Source organism: Apteryx mantelli, chromosome 1 (genome assembly GCF_036417845.1).
Source record: "Apteryx mantelli isolate bAptMan1 chromosome 1, bAptMan1.hap1, whole genome shotgun sequence".
Classification (NCBI taxonomy): domain Eukaryota; kingdom Metazoa; phylum Chordata; class Aves; order Apterygiformes; family Apterygidae; genus Apteryx; species Apteryx mantelli.
The window spans coordinates 1,586,291-1,608,150 of NC_089978.1; the positions used below are offsets into that span (position 1 = coordinate 1,586,291).

Genomic DNA, 21,860 nt, shown 5'->3' on the forward strand with positions numbered 1-21,860 from the left:
CAAGATGAGGCAGAGTGGCCTAGCAATAACATGCGCCAGCTCCCTCAGCACTCGTGGGTGCATCCCATCAGGGCCCATGGATTTGTGGGTGTCAAGTTTGCTTAAATGATCTCTAACCCACTCCTCCTCCACCAAGGGAAAGTCTTCCTCTCTCCAGACTTTCTCTCTTGCCTCCAGGGTCTGGGATTCCTGAGGGCTGGCCTCAGCAGTAAACACTGAAGCAAAGGCAGCATTCAGTAACTCTGCCTTCTCTGCATCCTTCGTCACCAGGGCACCCACCCCATTCAGCAGCAGGCCCACATTTTCCCTACTCTTCCTCTTGCTACTGATGTATTTGAAGAAGCCCTTCTTGTTGTCCTTGACGTCTCTTGCCAGATTTAATTCCAAACGGGCCTTAGCCTTCCTCGTCGCATCCTTGCAGACTCTGACAACGTTCTTATATTCCTCCCAAGTGGCCTGTCCCCCTTTCCACTTTCTGTATATTTCCTTCTTCTGGTTGAGTTTTGCCAGGAGCTCCTTGCTCATCCATGCAGCTCTCTTGCCTCCTCTGCTTGACTTCCTACTCATAGGGATGCACCGCTCTTGAGCCTGGAGGAAGTGATGTTTGAATATTAACCAGCTCTCTTGAACACCCCTTCCTTCTTGGGCCCTAACCCATAGGATTCCTCCAAGTAAGTCCCTGAAGACGCCAGAGTTTGCTCTCCTGAACTCCAGGGTTGCCATCCTACTTAGTGCCCTGCTGCCTCCTCGCAGCATCCTGAACTCCACCATCTCATGGTCACTGCAGCCAAGGCTGCCCCTGACCTTCACATCTCCAACCAGTCCTTCTTTGTTTGTTACTACGAGGTCCAGCAGCACACCTCTCCTCCTTGGCTCCTCCACCACCTGTGTCACGAAGTTATCACCAATGCTCTGCAGGAACCTCCGGGACTCTTTGTGCCTAGCTGTGTTGTCTCTCCAGTAGATATCAGGGTGCTTGAAGTCCCCCATGAGAACCAGGGCCTGGGATCGTGAGGCTACTTCCAGTTGTCTGGAGAAGGCCTCAGCGACTTCCTCTTCCTGATCAGCTGGCCTGTAGTAAACACCCCAACGCGGTCACCCATGCTAGCCTGCCCTTGAATCCTTACCCACAAGCTCTCCACTCGCTCTTCATCCACCCCTAGGCACAGCTCCATACATTCCAGTTGTTCTCTCACACAGAGAGCAACTCCACCACCTCACCTTCCTGGCCTATCTTTCCTAAAAAGCACGTAGCCATCCATGACAGCATTCCAGTCATGTGAGCTATCCCACCAGGTCTCTGTAACTGCAATGAGACCATGGCCCTGCGACCGCACACAGATCTCTAGTTCTTCCTGTTTGTTCCCCATGCTGCGTGCATTGGTGTACAGGCATTTCAGAGAAGTGATCAAGCATGCAGGTTTCCCAGGAGGGATGCAAGAGGATCCTCCATAGCCATGTCCCATGCACACTTCCCTGGCTGCATTCACCTGCTGGAGGCATCCCGACTTGAGTTGTGTTTTGCCAACTACCCTGTCACTATATCTCTCCCCTTCCCCCATCTTTCCTAGTTTAAAGCCCTCCTTACCAGCTTGGCCAACCTGTTGGCAAAGACACGTGTGCCTCGCTTAGTGAGGTGGATCCCATCTCTCCCCAGCAGTTGTCCATCTTCAAACAGGGTCCCATAATCATAGAAACCAAAACCCTGTTGCCAACACCAGCAGTGCAGCCACTCGTTAACTTGGAAAGTCCGTCTCCTCCTCCTCTCATCCATCCCCCTCACTGGCAGGATGGAGGAGAAGATGACCTGGGCTCCCAGACCCTTGACCACCATCCCCACAGGGCTGAAATCCTATCTGATGGTCTCCAGGTTGCCCTTGGTGTCATTAGTGCCCACATGGAAGAGCAGCAGAGGGGAATAGTCCAAAGCATGGACAAGCCTTGGCAGGCTTTCCACGATGTTTCGCACACAAGCCCCTGGCAGGCCACAAACCTCTCTAGACAAGAGGTCAGGTCAGCAGATAGGTGCCTCCATCCCCTGCAGCAGGGAGTCCCCCACAACAATCACCTGCCACTTCTTCCAGGTGTTCCCACAACGCACAGGGTCTGTTGTGCCAGTTGCTTCCCTTGCAGCCATGCCCATCTCCTCCTCATCCTGGAGGGCACTAAACCTCTTCCTCAACTGCAAGTCCTCAGGAGGAGGAGGAGCCTTCCTCCTCCTACAAGCAGTGACCAGCTTCCAGACACCTTCTACAGAGCTATGATGTACCATTTCACATGGCACAGAGCCCTCTGGCAACTCCACTGCTGTGAGGGCTTGGGACTCCTGGAGCTGTACAGTCTCCAAGAATACCCTGTCTAGCTCTTGTTCATCCTCTCAGATGCTACGCAGCCTCCTGACCTCCTCCGGTAACTCCCTTACTTGACAACACAACTCATCAACAGCAGCACACCTCCTGCAGGAGAGCTGACTGCCAGCCCAGGCCTCCCAGAGAGGCCCCAAGCACTCCCTGCAGCCTGAGACCTGCAGAGCTGCATCTGCTGTCAGAGGGTCTGTCTGGGTCCCAGCCTCTGACACAGCCAACGCAGCAACTCCAACGGCTGCTGGGGAATGTGCTCTGTAGCGTGTCAAGACCACACTTGAGGAAGCATACACCCCAGGGAGCAGAAAGGAAGGTGCCTCCTTGCACCCTTCTGCACAAACTGCTGCAGCTGTTCACTGCCTCTAGGAGCTGAGCTCTGGGCCTGGCTCTTATATAGGCCCCTCCCTAGCACTGACTCAAGGCTGCTTGACCTGCCCTAATCAAGGGCCACCTGGATCAAAGGCCCCAACTCCCTCTGGTCAGGGGCAGAGGTCTCACACCCAGCCATGGGCTGATCGTGCCCCTGGGACAGCTGGGTCGGGGGCTCTGCCAGCTTTGATGAGCTTACTGGGGGACACCTGCCTGCCTTGTTGCTGTGCTCCTTCATGTTTATGGAGATGAGTCTTTAATCACGTAACCAAGGAGTCTCAGCATCCCACAGATATGTTCCTGAAGCAGAGATGAATCTCCCCTGCGGCAGGATAACATCCATCATAAGGAGAAAGCTGGCTGCAATGCAGAACCTCTGCCCCAGCCATAAGTAGAGCAGAAGTGGGATAATGCACAGAGATTAGCAAGTGCCTCTGCTGTCTGTGTCCGCCTCCCACCACAGCACTTCTCATGTGCAAAGGGGCCCAACAGCCATTTCTAAAATCTCTAGTGTGCTTTTACATGTTCCAGAGTAAAGAACTCTTCAAAGGAATGACAGTCAGGTGCTCCTGAGCTCATCATCTGGTAGAGTCCCACTGTAGCAATGGGGAACAGAGGCAGGGGAGATTCAGAGAGATGTTCAGGTAATTTTCTTTGGTGACAGAGAGAGATGAAAGCACATGCTGTGTTGTGTGGGTTCAAGGAGGTAGTTACTGTGCATGGGTACCTGCTCACCAGGGCTGACAGACCTCCACGGAGAGGGAGGGGATGTTCTCAGATGTGCTGAGCCAGGACGTGTTTGGAGCTGCTCTTGCAGCCTCAGCTGAGCTCAACAAAGCATCTAGCTGCTCCTCAGCTCTTTATGTGAGAGAGCAACTGGAATGTATAGAGCTGTGCCTAGGGGTGGATGAAGAGCAAGGTGAGAGCTTATGGGTAAGGATTCGAGGGCAGGCTCAAGAATGATGCATCCCTATGAGTAGGAAGTCAAGCAAAGGGGGCAGGAGACCTGCATGGATGAGCAAGGAGCTCCTGGCAAAACTCAACCAGAAGAAGGAAGTATACAGAAGGTGGAAAGGGGGACAGGCCACTTGGGAGGAATATAAGAACGTTGTCAGAGTCTGCAAGGATGCGACGAGGAAGGCTAAGGCCCGTTTGGAATTAAATCTGGCAAGAGACGTCAAGGACAACAAGAAGGGCTTCTTCAAATACATCAGTAGCAAGAGGAAGAGTAGGGAAAATGTGGGCCTGCTGCTGAATGGGGTGGGTGCCCTGGTGACGAAGGATGCAGAGAAGGCAGAGTTACTGAATGCTGCCTTTGCTTCAGTGTTTACTGCTGAGGCCAGCCCTCAGGAATCCCAGACCCTGGAGGCAAGAGAGAAAGTCTGGAGAGAGGAAGACTTTCCCTTGGTGGAGGAGGAGTGGGTTAGAGATCATTTAAGCAAACTTGACACCCACAAATCCATGGGCCCTGATGGGATGCACCCACGAGTGCTGAGGGAGCTGGCGCATGTTATTGCTAGGCCACTCTGCCTCATCTTGGAAAGGTCATGGAGAAGAGGAGAGGTGCCTGAGGACTGGAGGAAAGCCAGTGTCACCCCAGTCTTCAAAAAGGGCAAGAAGGAGGACCCAGGGAACTACAGGCCAGTCAGCCTCACCTCCATCCCTGCAAAGGTAATGGAGCACCTCATCCTGGCTGTCATCTCTAAGCATGTGGAGGAAAAGAAGGTGATCGGGAGTAGTCAGTATGGCTTCACCAAGGGGAAATCATGCCTAACCAATCTGATTGATAGCCTTCTGGGTTGGAATGGCTGGCTGGGTAGATGAGGGTAGAGCAGTGGATGTTGTCTGCCTTGACTTCAGCAAGGCTTTCGACACTGTCTCCCAGAACATCCTCCTCAGGCAGCTCAGGAAGTGTGAGCTAGATGAGTGGAGAGTGAGGTGGCTTGAGAAGTGGCTGAATGGCAGAGCTCAGAGAGTTGTGATCAGTGGCACAGAGTCTAGTTGGAGGCCTGTAGCTAGCGGTGTCCCCCAGGGGTCAGGACTGGGTCCAGTCTTGTTCAACTTCTTCATCAATGACCTGGATGAAGGCACAGAGTGCACACTCAGCAAGTTTGCTGATGATACAAAACTGGGAGGAGTGGCTGATACCCCAGAGGGCTGTGCTGCCATTCAAAGAGACTTGGACAGGCTGGAGAGGTGGGCAGAGAAGAACCTCATGAAGTTCAACAAAGGCAAGTGCAGGGTCCTGCACCTGGGGAGGAATAACCCCATGCACCAGGACAGGTTGGGGGTTGAGCTGCTGGAAAGCAGCTCTGCGGAGAAGGACCTTGGAGTGCTGCTGGACACCAAGTTAAGCATGAGGCAGCAATGTGGCCTTGTGGCCAAGAAGGCCAATGGTATGCTGGGGTGCATGAGGAAGAGTGTTGCCAGCAGGTGGAGGGAGGTGATCCTGCCCCTCTCCTCAGCCCTGCTGAGGCCACATCTGGAGTAGTGTGTGCAGTTCTGGGCTCCCCAGTCCAAGAGAGACTTGGTACTACTGGAGCAAGTGCAGCGAAGGGCTACAAAGATGATTAGGGGACTGGAACATCTCTCTTATGAAGAAAGGCTGAGAGAGCTGGACCTGTTTAGCCTGGAGAAGAGAAGGCTGAGAGGAGATCTTATTAATGTGTACAAATATCTTAAGGGAGGGTGTCAAGAGGATGGAGCCAGACTCTTTTCAGTGGTGCCCAGTGACAGGACACGAGGCAACGGGCACCAAACGAAAGACACGGGAAGTTCCATCTGAACATGAGAAAAAGCTTCTTGACTGTGAGGGTGCCAGAGCACTGGAGCAGGTTGCCCAGAGAGGTTGTGGAGTCTCCTTCCCTTGAGATTTTCCAAACCCGCCTGGACGTGACGCTGTGTAATGTGTTCTAGGTCACTGTGCTTCAGCAGGGGCGTTGGACTTAGAGGATCTCCAGAGGTCCTTTCCAACTTCAGCCATTCTGTGATTCTGTGAATTATTCCGCATCTGCCAGTCTCTCTCCCAGGGCTCGTTGTAAGGGAGATGGTGGTGACCATGTGGACCTCTGCCCTCAATGTGTCCGTGGGGGATGAGAGGTGTCCCAGCTCCTTGCCATCAGACAAAACATGCCATGCAACTCTGCATGCTTTTCTTCTGAATCCTTGCATTAATGGAGCCAGTCCCCCACCTTCATCCCGCTGCTCCTCCTCAGCCCTCAGACCTAAGGAGGGTCCTGGCTCCTCTCAGTTCAGAATACTGCCTGCAGAGTATCTCATCACACAAGGCCAGAGATGCACTTTTCATACGCTGACCCAGAGCTATAGAGCAGCAGACTTGTTGCTCGTGCCTGCACTTTCCAGATAAAACCTCTCATTGCTGGGGGATCTGACCTGTCTGAGCCCTTTCCGGGTGAATCCTGGATTGCAGGAGAGGAAGATTCTTGCACCCAGGGGTGCCACCTTGCTCAGGATGCTGTGACATGCGGACTGGGCCTGTGAATCCTGCTTAGAAGCAGCTGGCTGGCTCAGAGAGGGCTCAGAGAAGTCTGCGAAGCAGCTGATCTACTGGCAGCAAGACCTTGCCCCGCTCAGGACACTCATACCTACGGCATGCTGTCTTGCAGGCCTCTAAGACATGCTAGATTTAGCTGTTTGGGAAAGTGTGGTCATTACAAGAAGACACGCGAGTAGTAAATATTCCCAAACCACTCAGTGTTTACTTTCGCCACTATGTGGTGTGGAGACCCGGATCATGCACCTCCCCACTTTGCTTTCCTCACCCAGCTTGTGCAATCTGTTGGATTGACAGAGTCCTTTAAAGAGTTCAGGACGTGTTCTCCCCATCATCGTCATCTGCTTATGGCTCTTCCTCCAGACTGTGGGCATTTCTCTGCCCAGCTCTTCCCAGTACTCTGCAAAACAGCTGGTGAGAGACCATTTTTCTGCTTGGAGCGACTCACCTGTATGCATTACTAGGTGACCAAATTACTTATCGAATGCTCAGTTACTGTCATCACCTACAAACCTGGAAAAGCTGGTCTGTTCTCAGAGAGGGTCAGCTTTCTGTGCAAGAGAGGCCTCTGCGTGGCTAGAGGACCTGCAATGTGTGACAATCCTCCATTGCTAGCCCTGTTAGTCTAGCAGGAAATAAAAAAGACAACATAGAGGAACATTGCCCAGTCAAAAGAGAGTGTGTGTATTGACATAAAAATACACGAAGCCCTAAACTGCTGCTTTCAATTATCACAGGAACATTCATGGCACTGGGAACATCTCAAAACTCAACTGTGGTGGCTCACTTTTCTGTATCACCTGGAAAATGAGCGGGAAATGTTACCCTGATATTTGCCCCATCCCAGATACCCCTTGTCACAGAGTAGGGTCTGATGTGGTCATTAAAGCTAACGAGTCCTCTGCCCTCCCAGGTCTCTGTACACAGAGTACATTCAGTGGGGATGAAACCGGTGTCTTCTTCTTGAGGAATACGCCTGGAAAGCAGTGGATTCTTCCGTCAGGCGTGAATCTTCCTGGAAAACACCACTTTCAGCACTGCCTGACGGATCTGCTTGGTTCTCATGCTGTAAATGATGGGGTTCAGCATGGTGGGGAGGGTCAGGTAGAGATCGGCCAGGAGAACCTGTGCCCACTCAGATACACTGCTGTCAAATGCCTGTACATATACGGAGAATATTCCGGGGATGTAATACAGTAGCGTCACACAGATATGACACCCACAGGTGCTGAAGGCCTTCCTGCATGATTTCTTTTCCACAGCAGCTTTAATGATCATCCCATAAGACACAGCAATGAAAGCCACGTCCATCCCTGCTACAAGAGAAGACCAAACCACGCTGTAAAGGCTGCTGGGCCTGTGGTCTCCACATGCCAGCTTTGCCACGGCCACGTGCTCGCAGTACGAATGGGGAACCACACAGGAACGGCAATAAGACAAATGTGTCACCATCCATGTCAAGGGAGCCATGAAGAGGAGAGCTCTCCCCAAAATGGCCAGGCCTATTTGGACCATTGTCTGGCGATTCAAGACAGTTTCGTACTTGAGGGGGTGACAGATTGCAACGTAGCGGTCAAAGGCCATGGCCAGGAGCACTCCCGACTCCTCCACTGTTGCGGAGTGAACAAGGAACATCTGAACAAAACAGGCCACGTAACCAGTCTCGGTAGAGTTCAGCCAGAATATGCTCAGCATCTTGGGGACAGTGGACGTCACCATCACCAAATCGATGACTGCTAGCATGCCCAGGAAGCAATGCATGGGGCTACGCAGGGAGTTATCCAGCCCAATGGCAAGCAAAACCACACCATTTCCTACCAAGGTCACGATATACCATGAACAGAAAAGGATGCCCAGCCAGGTGTGGAAAGCTTCCAGGCCGGGAACACCCACCAGGATGAAAGAGGAAGAGCTGCTGTTGGGGCAGTGGAAGCGGTCTGAAGCCATGCAGGAGAATCTTGCCTTTGTGCTTAGAAAAAGGGGAAATGTAGCAGTTTAGGAGCCTTCAGATTTGCAGAACTAAGAATGATAAGGTGGGGACAGCGAAGCAACCCATGAGCCAAAGCAGGAATCCACGTTATCATGACGTGTGAGATGGGAGCTCTACAGCATAACATGGCTGGGTGGGGGGAATGCATCAGAAATGCAGAAGCAATGGTACTTTTATGGTTTGCGAGTTACTCCAAGGCAAAGAGGAAGGTCATGTTTCCGAGTGTGCCACCTGGCATAACCAACGTACTTGGACAGCACACTGCTTGTGAAACGCTTGTTTCTTGATCAGTTACTTGCCACCACTCACTTAACACCTTGGGATAAGCTGTAAAAGGAGGGTGAATGGTCAGTGGTTTGCAGTCAAACTTCCCACAGACAGAGCTTTTGTCTTAGCTGTCTTGGCTTCCTTGCAATGAAGGACATAGGCTCAACATAGGAAGTTCTTCCAAACTTGTAAGGCAAAAGGTGTTCTCAGAACATGGCCTGGGACATCAACGTGGCCATGAAAGCGTCTTTTGCTACGCTGTCTTCATTCTGTCATTCGCCCATGAGAAAAGCCTGCAAAAGTAGGCAGTAGCAAGAGGGAAAGATTCCTTTCTGAGATTTTATTGTGGCTGCAGAAGCTCAAAGGTAACGCAAAAATGCCAGAGAAAAACCCTGGAGGGACAAGAAGGAGAAGAGTGAGTACTGCGCGCAGGAGCTACACATTCATTTGTGACTAAACGCTGCTACTGCTTCTGCTGCTTCTCCCCACAAAGCTGCAAAGAGCAGGCAAGTGCTGACAGCACCACACCCCTCTGCATTAAGAGAAATGGCTTGCATGATCACCCACCAATAACTTGTGAGCAAGCAGCAAGCTGTGGGGTGGCCCATGAGTGAAAATACTCATGCTAGTGACAAGGCAGAGTAAAATTCCTCTGGGCGCAGCCCAGCCCCCGGATCATTTGGCTAAAAATTAGCATTAGGCGTGGTCAGCATCATACTGATGAGAAGCGGAAGCTAGACAAATTCAGAAGAGTTAACAAAGTAGATCTTGGGAGACAACTAACTAAGGAAAAGCAGCACTTGAAGTTTTAAAATAGAGAGAGGACTTTCGTAGGATACCCCCATCTGAACTACACCTTCACCCTGGCTGTGGGGTTCCTGCGGGAGCTGCTGGATGAAAGGCCAGTCAGAATGGAAATGCTCACCTTCGGGCCTAAAAGACTATGAATCAGGACATTCTGGAGACTGGAGCAAAACTAAAACTCGTTTTTAATTATTGCATTCCACATCCTGGTAACCAGCAGCTGCAGGAGTCAGCTGTGACTCCAAATTTGCACAGGGCAGTGAGGCTGACCAGTGGCTGCTTTCACGGATACACCTTCCAGAGCAGACCCCACACTGGCAGGGGCAGGGACCAGCCTTGCAGACCAGACCCTCTTGCAAAACACAGCTGTGAACCCTGCGATGCTGCAAGCTGCACTTCAACTCACCTACCTCTGAGTGTCTACGTGAAGGTGCCTCCACACAAACGCGGGGTATGGTGCAGCTGCCTGAACACATGTACCTAGAGCCATCGGAGATGCCCGGTGTGTCCCTCTTGGCCCCTACTCGCTCTCCAGCAGGCTGCAGGTCCCCTGCAGACCCAGGCTCACAGTCTGCCTCTGCCATATGGATGCCCGAGGGCATCTCCAATGGCTCTAGACATCCAAATAAGGGGCAGTGAAATTACACCCTAAGGGTCCGAGCTCCGGTTGCAGCCAGAGGAGAGAGGGAGCATTGCCAGTGGAGCTTAGTGTGGACCTCAGCTCCCCAGGTGTAGGGGTCTGCCCTAGGGTGAGCTGAGCTGCTCTGCAAGAGCCGCTGACCATATGGGCTAGATCCCCACTGACTGCACTCATTGCTTAGACACTTACCACTCATGCACACAAGCACACTGGACACCTACCTGCAGGCACCTACAGGTAAGGGTCTGAACCCGGAGCTGAGTCCCCAGGTGCCTACACTGAAGTGAAGAGTATTTCTGCTTCCAGAAGCTCTGCTCCACAAGCCTGGCACAAGCAGGAGATTGTTTCCATAGTATTATCAGCATTGTGGCAGTACTGAGGAAGCCTGATCACTGGCCACGACTTGGCCTGGGAGATGGGAAAACAGCACAGAAGGGCTTTACAGCCAGAGGAAAGACTTCTGATCCCAGGCAGCTGAGAAAGCTGGCACAGGTGTCTGCCTTGTCTGCAGGGCTGCCACCTGGAAGGCTGCAGCAGTGCATCTCTGTGTATCACAAAGTGCAGCAGTGTTGGAGTATTTAATTTGTCTTCTGGGAGTCCCCAGGGAGACAACACATGGAGGACACAGAGACTGCGTTGTCTGTTTTGTGAGGAGATGGAAATTTTCAAGGCGACCTCAGCAGCTGTCATTAGCTCTCCATCATCATGCCACAATGTCAAGGTCTGCTTTCTTCTCTTACCAGCCGTATGAAGTCATCCCACCCCGTATAAGGGAAGCAGACACACTAATTTTACTGCACGTGTTTGAGCTGCGTAGGGCCATGTAAACACGGTACTGAGGGAGGCGAGGCGGTCAAGAGAGCTTCCATCCATGCTCTGTCCAGCTGAGATCCACTTCTGCTTTGGCCTTTCTCTTTTGCCTGCAAGCTCAGTGCTTGTTGATCCCTCCAAATTGCGGGTAGGAGAGCACAAGTGCAGGATCTGCTGAGCACAGGGTTTCAGCAATGAGGAAATTGTGGGATGGGGGGGAAATGAAGACCTAGTCGTTTATGATGTATGGGGAAAGCTGCTCCTAGAGCAGCAGGGGTTTTGTGAGAAAGGGGAGGCACAGAGCCGAGGCAGGACGAGTGCCTCAGCCCTGAAATTTGGAAAGCTTCACTCTGCCAGAGTTTCGACCTCCAAGCAGCCCCTAGGAGCTACAGCTGAACTCCTGCTCTGGACAGGCCTTTCTACCCTCCGTCCTTCAGGTCCATCTGGACTCCAAGCAGCGCGTCGCCTTGTTAGCCCTAGTGCCATGCTCTCGCGTGTCCTTTCTTCCTGCCCGCTCCTCCCTCCAGGGGCCCATATCTTTTCACCTGAACAAGCCTAGTCAGACAAAAATGCACCCAGCCCTCCATCCTGCAGAGACCTCCGGGTGGCGGATGCCTTTGAGGCCTCCTTGCCAGACACAGGAAATGGCCCCATCCCCTTCTGCATGGAGGGACTGTCTCTAGGCTGCCAGGTCAGGTGGCACAGGAGGGATGCAGCCTTACACTGTAGGGAGGGAGTGTGCTCTTAAGAAAAAGACTCTTTACTGTTTAGGCTCCTTTGGCATTCCTTTGAGTTGTCGATATGTCTCTGTGGCAGCTCAGGAAGTCTTGGTATGTCCAAGGCAAGACTGTCTTCCCAAGGGAAATCCCCTGTGCTTCTCACCCACTTGGAGACCTGTTGTCTTGCGCATATCAGTGTGCTTATTGCTCTTGCACTGAGGCCGTTCCTGCCTGCTGACCTGGCCCCACCGTGCAAACAGACACTGCCCCAGAGAGCTTGCAGACGGAGACTGGCCAGCCACTCAGATCAACACAGGCAGAAAACACAGCACTCACACAAACACAGGCAGTGCCAATGACCTCATCCTGTTCCCCTCTTTGGCTGATCAGGATGAAAGCCTCTCGTGGAAATTATACACACAGATATTATACGCACATATATGGATCCCTCCCGTAGCTGGCCTTAGACACTCAGTCTACCCAGTAGCTGGCCCAGGATCCCATGGTCTCCCAGTTGCATCACGCACAGACACACACAAGCAAACGTCTCTCCAGCACCTGGAGACCTATGGCCTTATGAGTAGCCAAGCTCCCGACCCCACGCTCTCTCCAGGAGCCAGCTTGGACCCCCTGGTCCTGCCAGCAGCCAACCCTTACACCCTCTGGTCTCTCCAAGATTCAGCCCAGACTTATGGCCGCTCCAATACCTGGCTCCCAAACCTCTTACCCTGTTTGCGGGCTGGTGCAGCTGGACGTGTGCTGGCAATCACGCACTGCCATGCACTCCCGCACCGTGTGCATGCACTCTGGTCTCTCCAGTGCCAACACCCCAAGTTCATCAGCCCCTGTGACCTGTGGTCCCAGGGCAGTGAGTGACACTCAGACCCCCACACATGTGTGCAAACAGAACAGAGAGCCTCTCACCTGGGAAAGTAGTTTGAAATGGAGTTTAATGAGAACACAGGACAGACTGTGCTGATCAGACTCAGGGCATGGCCAGACAAGCATACAAACCAGCACCCTGTTAACACACAACTGGCCCCTGTTTCCCCCCAGTGTATCTCCACAATCCACCTTGCTCCCTCCCTTTCCCCACCTTTCCTTCCTCCCCTGCATGTCCCATAATGAGTCCTGCACAGCCCCAAACTGCTCTTCCTGGCATACCAAGCAGTAGCCCCTCTCAGCCTGCAAGGTGACCCAGGAGACCCTCTGCCCATCTCACAGAATCAAAGAATCACAGAATGGTTGAGGTTGGAAAGGACCTCTGGAGATCATCTAGTCCAACACCCCTGCTCAAGCAGGGTCACCTAGAGCACGTTGCACAGCATCATGTTCAGGCGGGTTTGGAATATCTCCAGAGAAGGAGACTCCACAACCTCTCTGGACAACCTGATCCAGTGCTCTGGCACCCTCACAGTGAAGAAGTTTTTCCTCATGTTCAGATGGAATTGTCTGTGTTTCAGTTTGTGCCCGTTGCCTCGCGTCCTGTCGCTCGGCACCACTGAAAAGAGTCTGGCCCCATCCTCTTGACACCCTCCCTTCAGATACTTGTACACGTTAATAAGATCTCCTCTCAGCCTTCTCTTCTCCAAGCTAAACAGGTCCAGCTCTCTCAGCCTTTCTTCATAAGAGAGATGTTCCAGTCCCCTAATCATCTTTGTAGCCCTTCGCTGCACTTGCTCCAGTAGTACCAAGTCTCTCTTGGACTGGGGAGCCCAGAACTGCACACACTACTCCAGATGTGGCCTCAGCAGGGCTGAGGAGAGGGGCAGGATCACCTCCCTCCACCTGCTGGCAACACTCTTCCTCATGCACCCCAGCATACCATTGGCCTTCTTGGCCACAAGGCCACATTGCTGCCTCATGCTTAACTTGGTGTCCAGCAGCACTCCCAGGCCCTTCTCCGCAGAGCTGCTTTCCAGCAGCTCAACCCCCAACCTGTCCTGGTGCATGGGGTTATTCCTGCCCAGGTGCAGGACCCTGCACTTCCCTTTGTTGAACTTCAGCAGGTTCCTCTCCACCCAAATCTCCAGCCTCTCCACGTCTCTCTGAATGGCAGCACAGCCCTCTGGGGTATCAGCCACTCCTCCCAGTTTGGTATCATCAGCAAACTTGCTGAGGGTGCACTCTGTCCCTTCATTGAGGTCATTGATGGAGAAGTTGGACAAGACTGGAGCCAGTCCTGACCCCTGGGGGACACCGCTAGCTACAGGCCTCCAACTAGACTCTGTGCCACTGATCACAACTCTCTGAGCTCTGCCATTCAGCCACTTCTCAAGCCACCTCACTCTCCACTCATCTAGACCACCTTTCCTGAGCTGGCTGAGGAGGATGCTATGGGAGACAGTGTCCAAAGCCTTGCTGAAGTCTAGGCAGACAACATCCACTGCTCTCCCCTCATCTACCCAGCCAGCCATTCCATCATAGAAGGCTATCAGGTTGGTTAGGCATGATTTCCCCTTGGTGAAGTCATGCTGACTACTCCTGATCACCTTCTTTTCCTCCACATGCTTGGAAATGGCCTCCAGGATGAGGTGCTGCATCACCTTTGCAGGGATGGAGGTGAGGCTGACTGGCCTGTAGTTCCCTGGGTCCTCCTTCTTGCCCTTTTTGAAGACTGGGGTGACACTGGCTTTCCTCCAGTCTTCAGGTACCTCTCCTCTTCTCCATGACCTTTCCAAGATGAGGCAGAGTGGCCTAGCAATAACATGCGCCAGCTCCCTCAGCACTCGTGGGTACATCCCTTAGTAGCCTGTGGATTTGTGGGTGTCAAGTTTGCCTAAATGATCTCTAACCTCATTCCCCCTCCACCAAGGGAAAGTCTTCCTTTCTCCAGACTTCCTCTCTTGCCTCCAGGGTCTGGGATTCCTGAGGGCTGGCCTGAGCAGTAGAGACTGAAGCAAAGGCGGCATTCAGTAACTCTGCCTTCTCTGCATCCTTCGTCACCAGGGCACCCACCCCATTCAGCAAAGGCCCCACATTTTCCCTACTCTTCCTCTTGCTACTGATGTGTTTGAAGAAGACCTTCTTGTTGTCCTTGACGTCTCTTGCCACATTTCATTCCAAATGGGCCTTAGCCTTCCTCATCGCATCCCTGCATACTCTGACAATGTTTCTATATTCCTCCCAAGTGGCCTGTCCCCCTTTCCACCTTCTGTATACTTCCTTCTTCTGGTTGAGTTTTGCCAGGAGCTCCTTGCTCATCCATGCAGCTCTCCATGCATCTGCTGTCAGAGGGTCTGTCTGGGTCCCAGCCTCTGACACAGTCGACGCAGCAACTTCAACAGCCACTGGGAAATGTGCTCTGTGGCATGTCACGACCATGTTTGAAGCGTACATCGGAGGGATCAGAAACGAGGCTACCTTCGTGTGCCCTTCTGCGTGAACTGCTGCGCAAACTGCTGCATCTCTTCGCTGCCTCTGAGAAGAGGAAACAGACCCTGGCAAGCAACTCTCAGCACACTGAGGGCAGTACTGGGACCCAATGAGCTAGTGAAACTTTGCATGCATAAGAGGGAAATAGGGGGACTTTCCAAAAAATATGTGGAAATCTTGGAAATGTGCAAAAAAAAAAAAAACCTCTCAAAAGGACGAATACAAAGCAATAGTGCAACAGACTACTGGAGGTGAGAAACCTGCAGTGCTCAAGGTCTTCAGTTTATTAGGAATAATTCCTTGGTCACGGGAAGTATGTAGCTTCATGCAATGGAAATACTGTGCTGTAAAGGGCTCTCTGGCCAAGCGTAGGAAGGTAGAGTAGGATGCCATGGCGGGAAGGAGTAGCCAGGCAATGTCAAGGGGAAGAAAAGCACATGGCTCTAGCCATGAGAATGATTAGCGCTTGAGACAAAATGCCAAGGCATGAAGCTTCTCCATCTCTGGATGCCCACAAATCTGCACTAGCGGAATATCTTTCAGGAAAACGTGTGTTAGGGAAATGGATGTTATTGGGCTTTGGAGAGGAAAAATGGGTATAACTCCACTGTTTGTGACATGAGCATCACCCAGGATGGTATTCTGCATTCTTTTGGCCCTCAGTTTCGTGGATGGACATGTGTGTGGCTGGGTAGTATCATTTCAGTAGTGCCCTCCTTGACTGAGCCTAGAAATGGCAGTCACGTGGAAAATCAATTTTCCAGCTGCAATTTCTCTCATCTCAGTTTTTGCTGGGGACACGTAGATAGAACAACACTTCATGGCTCCAGCCATCAGACAGATATGCATGCTGCAAATGTTAGAGGCAAAACAGAGTGTCTGGAAGGCGAAGCAGAAGGTGGCCCCACCTGAGCTATGGGAGGAAGAGGACTTGCCAGTGCTGTGTCCTCCAGAAAGAGCTGACCACAGCATCAGTTTAAAAGCCTCGCTGTAGAGAAAGAGGCCCCACAGAAATGCAACAAAATTGTGTGATGCGTGAAAACTGCGAGGTGCAAACAGTTTTATGATCAAACAGGTGATAACAAAACCCCAACCCTTCTGACAGTGTGTTTCAGGGAACTGAGGCCCAGAACAGAGAGCTGGCTTGGTTTACATGTGCTATGTCAGCCTCCAACCAGTCCAACACCAACTCTTTGCCTTTTCTCCTGCTGGGCATCCCTGGCCTGGAAACTCTCCACATGTGGATTTCCATCCCTTTCTGCTTTATGTACATCACAACCTTGCTGGGAAACAGCATGGTCCTTCTCACTGTAAGGGTAGATGAAAGCCTCCAGGACCAGATGTACTATTTCATGTGCATGCTGGCTGCCATTGAGCTCGTCTTCTCAACTGCTGTGGTTCCCAAAATGCTGGTGGTATTCTGGCTGGATGTAAGAGAATTTGCTTTTGAGGGCTGCTTCATCCAGTTGTTTTTCATCCACACTTTCACAGCAGTGGAGTCGGGGGTGCTGTTGGCCATGGCCTTTGATTGGTACATCGCCATCTGCAATCCCCTGAGATACACCACCTTCCTGACCAGTTCAAGGACCACCCAGATAGGACTGCTGGCTCTGGCCAGGGGGGTTGCTTTCATGATCCCTTTGATGTGCCTTCTCACCAGCTTACCCTACTGCAAAACCAGAGTCATCCCTCACTCCTACTGTGAGCACATGGCTGTGATGGAGCTGGCCTGCGCCGACCCATCCCTCAGCAACCTCTACAGCATCATTGTGACAACCCTCTCGGTGGGCTCAGACTCCATCTTCATCACCTTCTCCTATGGTATGATCCTCAGGTCTGTGTTAAGGCTGTCGTCCAGGGAGGCACGCCTCAAGGCCCTCAGCACTCGCGGCTCCCACATTTCCATCATCCTGATGTTTTACACAGGTGGCCTCTTCTCCATGCACCTGCAGATGTTTTCCCTTGGCTTGAATCCTCACACCCAATCTTGGTGGTGGATTTCTATTTGACAGTCCCTCCCATGCTCAACCCACTCATTTATGGCATAAAGACAAAGCAGATCACAGAATCACAGAATCACAGAATCACTGAGGTTGGAAGGGACCTCTGGAGATCATCTAGTCCAACCCCCCCTGCTCAAGCAGGGTCACCTAGAGCACATTGCACAGGATTGCATCCAGGCGGCTTTTGAATATCTCCAGAGAAGGAGACTCCACAACCTCTCTGGACAACCTGATCCAGTGCTCTGGCACCCTCACAGTGAAAAAGTTTTTCCTCATGTTAAGATGGAAGTGTCTGTGTTTCAGTTTGTGCCCGTTGCCTCGCGTCCTGTCGCTCGGCACCACTGAAAAGAGTCTGGCCCCATCCTCTCGACACCCTCCCTTCAGATACTTGTACACATTGATAAGATCTCCTCTCAGCCTTCTCTTCTCCAAGCTAAACAGGCCCAGCTCTCTCAGCCTTTCCTCATAAGAGAGATGTTCCAGACCCCTAATCATCTTTGTGGCCCTTCGCTGGACTCACTCCAGTAGTGCCACATCCCTCTTGTACTGGGGAGCCCAGAACTGCACACACTACTCCAGATGTGGCCTCAGCAGGGCTGAGGAGAGGGGCAGGATCACCTCCCTCCACCTGCTGGCAACACTCTTCCTCATGCACCCCAGCATACCATTGGCCTTCTTGGCCACAAGGCCACATTGCTGCCTCATGCTTAACTTGGTGTCCAGCAGCACTCCCAGGGCCTTCTCAGCAGAGCTGCTTTCCAGCAGGTGAACCCCCAACCTGTACTGCTGCATGGGGTTATTCCTCCCCAGGTGCAGGACCCTGCACTTGCCTTTGTTGAACTTCATGAGGTTCTTCTCTGCCCACCTCTCCAGCCTGTCCAAGTCTCTTTGAATGGCAGCACAGCCCTCTGGAGTATCGGCCACTCCTCCCAGTTTGGTACCATCAGCAAACTTGCTGAGTGTGCACTCTGTCCCTTCCTCCAGGTCATTGATGAAGAAGTTGAACAAGACTGGACCCAGTCCTGACCCCTGGGGGACACCGCTAGCTACAGGCCTCCAACTAGACTCTGCACCACTGATTACAACTCTCTGAGCTCTGCCATTCAGCCACTTCTCAAGCCACCTCACTCTCCACTCATCTAGACCACCTTTCCTGAGCTGGCTGAGGAGGATGCTATGGGAGACAGTGTCGAAAGCCTTGCTGAAGTCAAGGCAGACAACATCCACTGCTCTACCCTCATCTACCCAGCCAGCCATTCCATCATAGAAGGCTATCAGATTGGTTAGGCATGATTTCCCCTTGGTGAAGCCATGCTGACTACTCCTGATCACCTTCTTTTCCTCCACATGCGTGGAGATGGCTTCCAGGATGAGGTGCTGCATCACCTTTGCAGGGATGGAGGTGAGGCTGACTGGCCTGTAGTTCCCCTGGAACTGATCTGGGAATGGATCATTAAACTCTTAGAGCAGTTGGCAGGACTCAGTATCTCACCTGCTGATAATGACAGGGCAGATACTGAGAGACGGAGGCTCTCCTAGAAGGCAATTCATCCCATCCTAGAATAGGTGTGACGTTAGATGAGCTGAATTATCCCCCAGAGACGTCCATTTCTCACCAGTCACTGGAAAGGGAACCTGCACTAGATGCTTGGATTTGAGATGGCAAAGGTTTAGTGAGATGAAACCAATGGGCTGGTCCCAGTGGGTGCTGGCCAACTGTCTCTGTCCAAAGCTCTCACATTTTCTGAGATATCGCATTCTCCCCCCAAACACCTCTCCTTTCAAACACTGTTCTCTGAAGAAAAACAAAACGTTTGGATCACCTGCACTGTGGGCTCAGCCGTCTGTGAATCTTAACATTAACTTAATCCCAACACCATCCAGGTATGGGAGTGTTCATACAGTTTCCAAAGAGGACTGAGGTTGTTGGGCCTGATCTGCAGAGGGATTTGGGGTTCTAACTCCTTTGATTTCCTTGGGGGTTAGGCACTGGCATCCTTCTGAGGATACAGATATGGGAATAAGATTTCAAAGGCATTCAGGCACCTGATAAGATTGTCACACTCAAAATCAGTGGTACATAGACACCTATCCGCTGCCTCCCAGAAAAATCTTCCAGGGTAACTATGTGCTACATCTTGCAGTGGGTAAAGCCTCAGCGGGACGTTCAGCAGCCCCGGTCGCACTGAACAATTGCAGGGCTGCAAGGCCTCCAAGTCACTGCTGTTTCTGAAAACTTCACCCTACACAAACTCTTATTTCCAGGAAGGTCCCTTAAGACGTGTGTGTGTGTGCACGTGTGTGTGTGTGTGTGAACTCCTTTTCTTCATCCAGGTCTTTAAATTAGCTGCAGACAAACTCCAGGAAAAGTCCCTTGGCTCACGTGTGCTGTGTGCACATGGTAGAGGGCAGCAGCAATAGCGAGGGTGAACAGAGAGCGGGGACCCCACAGAGAGGCAAGATCCCTTCTGAGAAATGCATCACCCGGGTCAGCTCCTCAGGGACCATCTCCCTAGAGAGACAGGACCAGCAACAGTTATGGGCAGCCTTTTTGCAAATGGGCTGGTGGTGCCTGGATCGGGATGAAGGCATGCAGAGGCTCCCGACGGCTGCTTGTGGCAGCCTGCCCTGCATGCCCTGGGCTTTGCAGCTCTGGTGTCAGGCACAAGAGACCACAGAGGTGGGTCTCAAGCTGAGCTCAGAGGACACATCCTGGAGCAGACAAATACCGCCCAGCCGCTGATCTGCCAGATAGCAGCTTTTCGGCCCCCACTGTCCAGAGCCAACATGACGCACAGATCAAGGGATGCACCAGCCCAGGAAGACAGCTTAGTCCCCTCAGCAACACCGATGTAATGCTGCAGTGCCAAATGAGGTTGGCAGGCAGGGATGAGTGTTTCACACCAGGCAGCTGGCACTGCTTCTTGGGAAGGTTTGGACTCAAGAGCATGTGTGGAGCATGCCCCAGAGGGCCACGGGCCCTCCACCTGGAAGGGGGCTACTGGCACTGTAGCCATTCTGCCCTGCTCAGTGCTACCTCTCCTGAACACTCACTTCTCGGAGCATGGCCTGGAGCCCTTCTCCCAACATGTCCCTTCCAACTCAGTGTAGCCCAGCACCTCCTCAGCTGGTTTCTTCCACCAGCTGCTCCATCCCTTCTGCATCACCAGTGCAAGCAGCAATGGGAGGAGGGGAGGGCAGGGAAAAGAGAAAATAAACATTTTGGTGCAAAACGTGAATACTTGTAAAGAAACTGCTTTTTTATAACCCATGGAGTACATCTCCCTCATGTCTCCGTGCGTCTCGTTTCTCAGGCAGGTGCTTTTCACCAGTTCTCAGCAGGCAGGGCCTCGTGTGCTGGAGCAGCAGGTTGGTGCCAGCCCTGGTTTGCCAGGGTCTGCGCCTGGCACCTCGCAGCAGCGGCAGGAGAGGGGCCCGCAGCAGTGCAGGGCCAGACCTTTGCAGGACCCCACATTTGCTGCTCCTGCTGAGCACATCCACCCACTGACCCAAGGGGTCAGACCCAAACCCAAAGCGCTGCCACAGGCATGAATGTGATGCATTGCCACAGGGAAACCTTAGGGAGAGGAAGCAGCGATATTTCAAAGATACGTAAAGGGAGCAGCTGACAGCGGCACCAAACAGACGCAGCAGCTGGTACAGCAATTTCTGGGCTCTGCTTTGAGATCTAGGAACTTCTGGAATCACCAAAGGATTTCTGGGAACCCTTCCAGGAACTTGAGGGTGCCTGCTGCTGCCAGGAAATGACAGTTACCAAAAGCCATGACTCCTAGCAAGCTCTAGCAGCCTCCAGCGAGCTCTGTCAGCTGTTGTTGATCAAAGGGGCTTGAAGCACTTGTTCCAGCTGAGCCCTGATCGGGGAGACTCAAGCACCATTTTAGCTGGTGCTCACGAGGGGCCTATACAAGAGCTGGGCCAAGAGTACAGCAAACAGAGCTCGTGGTTTGTGTAGGAAGGGACAGCAACTTTGCTTGAAGCAGCATAGGCTTTCTGTGCAATGGTGATGATGTGCTGCAGGTCATGGTGCCCAAAACCTACTGGAACAACTTTCTCTGTAACATCAGAGGCCTTGACCCAAATGGAGTTTCAGAAGAAGGATGAAGATCCTGGGCTGCAGGGAGTCCCTAGGGCATCTTGCTGGGGCAGCGGCAGATGCTCTTCCACCTGCAGGTGCTGTGTGGCTTTGGGGATCTGTGTTGCTAAGGAAAAGAGCTGTGGGAAGAAGTCAGAAGACTGCAGAGCATCAGAGATGATGAGAAAGAGGCCGACTGGATCTTCTTGGATCCAGGCTTGGATCCTGCAGCTTCAAGAGCCTGAACCCCTCAGTATACTGAAGGAGGGCAGGTGGTGTCTGTGCCTGTTGTGTTGGGAAGTGGAGATTCCCCATGATGCTGAAGGCTGGAAGCTTGTGCCTTCTGGCACCAGGAGGAAGGCCTCTGTTCCCTCTGATGACTTCCAGCTGTGGAAAAGGTTAGGTGCCCTGGTAGCAAATGAGGGATTGGAAGCTCTGTCAAAAGAAAAAAACAATCTTCTGTGCTGGCTGAGTCTGAGCCATGCAGAGCCACGAGAGACCCTGGCATCTTGCCTCCATGGAAACCAATGGGCATGAGATCATGGTCCAGCCCTCTCAACCCCCCAGCCGAGATGGACGCACACCACCACCACGCAGGAGCAGGGCTCAGACCTGAGAGTCTCTACCTGTTGGTCTTCCATGCCCAGCACAGGTGCACATTCCACATCTGTGGAATGATCCTGTTCTTCCTTAAGCATTCTCATAGCTTGTCCTTTGCTCGCTGCATTGACTTCCCCTCTTATTCAGCATCATGACACACACCCCGGGCCATCGCTTGCATTCTTCTTAGGCATTTCTGTGTGGCTACTACTGCCATTTGCAAGTAAGGCAGCACCGTGTGTGCCTCTTCCCACCGCGAGGAGGGGACATCCCCTTTTACAGCTGGTGTCACGCAAAGAAGAGAGGCTGACCT

General features: G+C 52.4%; 2 protein-coding genes across 2 annotated transcripts; one reads left to right on the forward strand and one right to left on the reverse strand.

Annotated features, from left to right (window-relative positions):
* Positions 1 to 7,245: 7,245 nt before the first annotated feature.
* Positions 7,246 to 8,193, reverse strand: LOC106495406 (olfactory receptor 52I2-like). Its single transcript, XM_013955870.2, has one exon. The coding sequence runs from the start codon at positions 8,191 to 8,193 to the stop codon at positions 7,246 to 7,248; it is 948 nt and encodes a 315-aa protein (XP_013811324.2).
* Positions 8,194 to 16,011: 7,818 nt separating this feature from the next.
* Positions 16,012 to 16,860, forward strand: LOC106495179 (olfactory receptor 52K2-like). Its single transcript, XM_013955596.2, has one exon. It carries the CDS (start codon positions 16,012 to 16,014, stop codon positions 16,858 to 16,860), a length of 849 nt encoding a protein of 282 aa, XP_013811050.2.
* The last annotated feature ends 5,000 nt before the right edge of the window (positions 16,861 to 21,860 follow it).